The 6436-nt window shown below is 35.6% G+C and overlaps 1 protein-coding gene across 1 annotated transcript in view; it reads left to right on the top strand.

Annotated features, from left to right (window-relative positions):
- Positions 1 to 1110: 1110 nt before the first annotated feature.
- blnk (B cell linker) overlaps positions 1111 to 6436 on the top strand; it is a 36118-nt gene continuing 30792 nt past the window's right edge. Inside the window, exons 1-2 of the mRNA XM_055227307.1 lie at positions 1111 to 1265; positions 1513 to 1575. Of these exons, the coding sequence (XP_055083282.1) occupies positions 1197 to 1265; positions 1513 to 1575 (132 nt within the window). The 5' untranslated portion in view covers positions 1111 to 1196. The remainder of the gene's footprint in view (positions 1266 to 1512; positions 1576 to 6436) is intronic.

Raw genomic sequence — 6436 nt, 5'->3', positions numbered from 1 at the left:
CTTTACGGAACGAATGAGACCAACTTTGTGTGAATATGTTGATGTTTGACAGAACCAGAGCGCTCAATGGTAAGTGAAGTCCAGATTCACATTTCTGACTTCTCTGTAAAAACGGCATTTGATGTGTAGATTGTTTGTGTGGGTGACGCAGAAATACACGTACATTGCTGTAAAGTTGCAACGTGTAACGCGGGCGGGCCGTCGGAACGCTAAGTTGTCGGCGCTCAAGTGACGGAAATGTAACCGGGAGAATCCGGTCATTTTTCAAAATAAAAGATTTTTCAAAATAAACGATTGTTCAGACTCAGATAATAAATACAACAGAAATAATTAACCGGCCCGGTGGTTGGGGACCACTGTGCATTACCACATACAGTGTGTACTGCAGTGCTGAGACATTTAAATGTCATTTGCAGTAAATTTACTGCAAAGGAAATTCTTTAAGGCAAGGCAAGTTTATCTGTGTAGCACAATTCATACACAAAATAATTCAATGTGCTTTACAGAATAAGAACCTTTCTCCAGGCGTTAGGGTTTTCTAAGTGATTACCATTTTTATAATAATTTTTTTAGCCGATATTTAGTGATATGAACTTCTGGATCTTACTGTAGATTCTGTGGCTATAAGGTTGCCACATCCTCCCATTTTTCATGCACGGTTAAAGATGGTCTCCCCAAGTCTAAAAAAAGCCACAAATACAGTAAATCACAACTTGTGCAAATTATGTTGTGGTCTTTTTGGGAAGTCAGTCACTTCATTTTAGCTTAATTTGCTTTGACTTTGTTTAAGGAAGTTGGGGCTTCCTTCATGTTTCAACACTGTAGCTCTATGTAAAAATCTCTATTTGAATGGTGAAACACATTTCACCATTCAAATAGAGACACAGCATAGGATATTAGCTAACATTACTGACACCGGGCTGTAGTTCATTCTTTTACTAGACCAGCTAAGGTCTTGGTCAAATTGCTTGTGGATTTTCGGAAGTCTTGGTTTTGATCTTAAAGGACTTGGATCTCACACTTGAGTTTTGAAATTGGTTGTTGATCATTGGTATACACTGAGTATTTGGGAACATCAATCTTGGGTCTTGGACTGGGACTTGGGATTTTCCATCTTGGATTTCACTTTGAATTTTAGACTCAAACCTGGACAAAGGAGCTTGGATTTGAACCAGATTTAGACTCTTGGTACCAGGATGAACTTGCCGACATGGGAGGAGGTGGAGGGCTGGGACCAGGGATATGTGGCTGCCTTCATGCACCAGGTAAGGAGGAACTGAGAGTTTAAGTGTTAAAAGTCGGTATCAGTATGGGATCCAGTATTGTCCGAAAATCAGTACAATATGAAGAGATTTCAGTGAACTAGTCTGAATGTGATAGTCTTGGTTTGGTCCATGAATGCGAGAGGAACATTATTTTGAATTTTTCATCAATTTGCCAGACTGTTGCATTTTTTACATAGTGTCAGCCATTTTTGTTTTAGTAATCACATTTTCTTTGCTTTCTCCTCAGATGAAAATGTATGAATGTGCTGTTATTGTCAACCGATATCAAATCAATGGACACAGATTTTTGGTAAGGTTCTCTGTTTTGTTTAGTTTTTTCTAAATTAATTTGTGTCTTTCTCCTACTGACACTCATCTGACTCATTTATTTTGCATATTCTATTTATAATTTGATATTTAATTTTATTTCCCGAGAGTTTATGACTATGTCAATTCATTCATTGCACCAGCTCGTACATAACTTAGAGGTGAGTTAAGTGAGTAAAAAGTGATATTTATCTCTTACATCACTTCCTGTTCTGTTCTTTTGAAGATGACTAAATCGGTTGAACTTCCCCTTTAACCTTGGGTCATGTAAAAATAATGTTACTATAGGAACTGTGCAATCTGTAGTGGACTGTGTGTAACGGACTGGGTTGAGGGTTTGATTCGATGCATGCTAACTCACCCTATCTTCCTGGTGTTACTGGTGTCCATGTTGTTCCCCCATCCAAGTGAAATAATTACTGCAATAGATGGATCTGGTAGGGACAATCTAAGGAGAAAATAATAATATTATATATTACAAAATGTTATTCTGGTTACATACAATTTCCAAATCCAGCGCTGGAAATACCTTTATGTGAAATGCAAGCAATGCCACTAAAACTCCACATATTATGCAAAATGTCCTTTTTTGAGACGTTAACCATGTTATCATGTTCCCAAATCAAAGTTGCAATCCATATATTCGCCGAGCTTTGATGAATCATAGTAGGCGATGTTGCGTATTTGTAGGCTTTGAAAAGAGACAGCTATGGACTTGGGGCAGGGATAGCACTCAGGAACACCTCAGATTTTAAATGTAATGCATTTTATTTATCTTTATACAAGAAAAGGCCCAAAGAGAGTACCAGACTCTTTTTCATGAGCGCCCTGTTAATACACAGTACAATACAAACAAAAACAAACAAAACAAATGACTGCATGTATCCATTTGTTGTGTTTACACAGTGTTGTTCTTTTCTGACAGACAGTATCATCTGCGTATAAATGTATGACGTTTTCTCTTAAATTGCAACCAATGAAATTAATAAATATAGTTAAAAACAGCGGGCCCAAAATGTAGCCTTTTGGTACTCGTTTACTTCAAGTTAAAAAATTGTATTTCAATCCAACAGCTACTACTGCCTGGGTTCTGTCTGAAACATAATTTTGGGACCAATTACATGTTGCCATGTCGTTAAATCCATAATCTACTGACTCAAAAGCTTTAGTTAATTCAATAAACAGAGCTACACAATCTTGTCTGTCATCAAGGGCTGTGAAAATGTCATTTAAAACATTTGTTGTTTCAGTTTTTTATCAGTCATTTACATAGCTAACACACAAAGACAGATACTAAAAAGATGTAGGCTTTGAGCAGAAGAATAAAAGGTCCACAGACAGGTGATCTTTGACATAAATGGCAACACCACCTCCTTTAGTTTGCCTGTCACAACAAAAAACTTTGTAACTTCAATATTGATTTCCTCGTCACTTATTTTATTTAACAGACAGGTTTCAGAAATTATAAATATATCTGGATCAACTTTAATGTACAACTTGAATGTAATGTAATTTAGATATGATACTACATACATTCATAGGTATAATTCCCAGGCTCTTCCATGTCTTGAAGTTTTGCATATCAGATAGGTGTAACTCTTTAGGGAAATCTGTTGGAGATTGTCCGGGATCGCTTTGACGCCTGGGAATTAGGTTTGTTACTAATACTCATATCAACCAAGCTACACAACCTCTGATAAATTCTCTCATGTCTACAGGATATTCTATGTGAAATCTGCACATTAATTTGTTTTAATGCGGCGTCTAATCCAGTGGGCGCTGATTTTGTCAAAGAGTCATGTTTATTGCTGTTTATCCTATGCATAAGGAGTCACTCAGTATTAGGTACAGACTCCAGCGTTAGTGTGATACCGTGACTCTGAAGTTTTGCATTTTAAATGAATGCCATCACGGGCAAATTAGATTATTCCTCTTCCAGAATCCACAAAAATGCACAAAAGGAATTCCTAGAGCACTGCAATAACCCTTCAGCCAGATGTGAAGTTGGCGGATCTGAGTAAACTGAAAACTTGGAAATGGAATTGGATCAGACATTACGCCTTGTTTTCCTAAATTTAGCACTGTGTCTATAAGCAATTTGAAGTCACTTTCCAACACCTCGGACTGTTGTAGTTTAATGTCATTGGAGCACTATCACAGTGGTAACTTCTTGTGACTCTGTAGACATGGAAAATCGTTCAGGTCAAGAATGTTAAATCTATTTGAAAGCTCCAATGGCTGCCTCTGATGAGGACTTGCATGATGATGTGAGCACTTTACCTTTTATTTACTATTTATAACAAGGGACCAGTTGTGTGAGGGAGTAGAAGAAGTTGGACCCTTTGGTTTAGCTGCACCAGGACAACCCCATGTATCACGCCGAATAGTTGTACTACAGGGAATACTGCAGGCTAAAGATAGGCTAAAGCATAATATAAAACTTTCCCATGGTCTATAAATAAACACCTCCATCTCTTTATAAAGTAATCTACTTCTCCGTTCATTCACCACTGACCCACATCCTGTTCATTTTCAGACAGACACTGCATCACTGAGCACTCTGCTTATGTTATACCAGCTTTATTTTCTCCAAAATGATAAATGAGTTAGTGCTAGGCTTTTGACGTCAAAGAAAAATACTCCTCTTGGACATTCTTGGTGTGTAACATGCTAGGTCGGTATGGTTGTTGTTAGTCTACAACAAACATAGCTTAAAGGAGACGTGCAAAATTATGCAAAATTAACTTTAATGAGCTTTTAACTTTGTTAGAACAGTTACCTCATCATTAGCTTACACAAAATTGTATTTTGTAATGTAAAATGATAATCTACTCATGTCATAGTTTAACAAAGTAAAATTAGTTTTGCCCCGGTACAGATATATTTTAAAACCAGGCTTTATTGTTATAATGAGACCACTGTGTGCTGTCTGCATCTAATTAAAATGCTTCTATCCTCTGCGAACTAGGAAGTAGAGCTGGTGCGCTGTTAGCATGCTACTTGCAATAAATCATTTGGATGGAAATTGTTTTGCCCCAGTACAGATAGAATGTAAAATAAGCTCTGATGGGCAGAATGAGATCACTGTGTGCTGTCTGCATCTAATTATAAAATGTTTTCATCCTCATCCAATGAGCCACAAGTAGAGCTGATGCGCTGTTTGCATGCTAGTTGCTATGAATAATTAAGAAAGGAATAACTTTGGACCTTTGCAAACCAATGTTCTGTTTTTCACCTTTTTAAGAAAACAAAAATTAGAAACAATCATAATTTCTTGGTGAAAGAAATTATGATTGCAGCCTCCAGGGCCTTAAAATTTAGTTTTTGTGGATTACGGATGTCATTGTGAGATAGGACAAATCAATAATTTATATACAACTCAAAATAATTTCCAAATAAATTAAAATATTTCCAAATAAACAGTTGTTCTGTTTTTAATATTTTAAAGATTTTTAAATAAAAATCAAACACAATCCTGATTTCTCGGTGGGAACTTATTAAAAGTCTCTAGGAGCAAAAAAAAAAGAAAAAAAACCTTTTTGTGGATTGCAGCTGTCATTATGAGATAGAGGGCAGTTAAACTGTGTACAACTCAAAAAAGATTCTGTTGGAAGTTTTAAGTTTTAATCATAGTATGATTTAAATTTTGAGCAACGTTGTGAAAATAATTGAGAGCCGTGTTAAATTAGCAAGTTTTTGAATTATTAAGTTCTATGGCCTTGAATGTGAATGAAAAATACTCTTTGTCAATCAAAACCCCATTTTCTATGTCTGAATATATATTTCCAGTTCAGGTGAAAGCAGGACACTATTGACTATTACTATACTATTGAATCATGTTTGGGCAGGTTCAAGGTTCTGATAAACATTCCAAAATAACCAGGGAATTTTCAACTGCTATTCTATACATTTCTGGGTTGCGCTTTGAATAATGAAATGAACACATTTGACCAGAGATTGTCCAGTACTGACTGCCTGAAATCTGTTTAAGGTTATAAAAAGTTAAACTTTAGATAAAGAAATAAAAAGTTGGAAAGTTAGGTCAGGATTAAAACAGGTAAAGACTGCACTGAAACTGGTGGTGATGAAGAAGAGGAGAAGGAAAGGCATCTTTGATATATGGCTGAAATGTATGTTTTGTTTTATGTTTTCTTTTTTTTAGGATAAAGTTTCCATGTGTATTCATCCAGAGAGATGGATGAAAATAGATTTGATTATATTAGATTCATATTATTAGAATTATTAATTTGTCAAGAAAATGTGTGCGTTTGTGAATAACTTATTTCTATTAAAAACATGTATTAGGTTAACATAAACTTTAACAAACTGTTTAAATACATTTGGTTAATGGGTAGGACATGCAGTTTCCCAGCATGAGTTCCCTCTTACAACAGAAAGTGGTTATTCTGAATAGTTATTTGTTTGAGGTTTTGGTTAGAGAATACAATCTAATATAAGAATTGCCTTTGCAAACAAAGCAAGTTGTAATAACACAGCTTTAAACATTGCTTTAATGTTCCCTCATGTGACTGTATTTTTACCTCATTCAAACCTGTTTTCGTTAATCCTACGCACAAGGTCCTCTCCTTCTAAACACTCAGAAATCACTCTGTTTCAATTTTCCCCAGGTTGTTACGTCACAAGTAGAAATTTGAAATCATCGTCAGGCTCCTTTTGAGAACTACTGCACTGAAATTGGGCACAAATTGGTCAATTTAAAGTCTGTTTTCCAAATGTAAACATTATATTACGTTCTAAAACATAAAATACAAGTGCAAAGGTGACAGAAACATATTAAGGCACCAATAAAGACCAAAATTAAAACCAATATGTCTAATTTAGAG

The sequence above is a fragment of the Periophthalmus magnuspinnatus genome, chromosome 15 (assembly GCF_009829125.3).
Source record: "Periophthalmus magnuspinnatus isolate fPerMag1 chromosome 15, fPerMag1.2.pri, whole genome shotgun sequence".
NCBI lineage: Eukaryota > Metazoa > Chordata > Actinopteri > Gobiiformes > Gobiidae > Periophthalmus > Periophthalmus magnuspinnatus.
The sequence above is the reverse complement of the archived record's forward strand: the minus strand, read 5'-3'. Positions and strand labels throughout refer to the sequence as shown.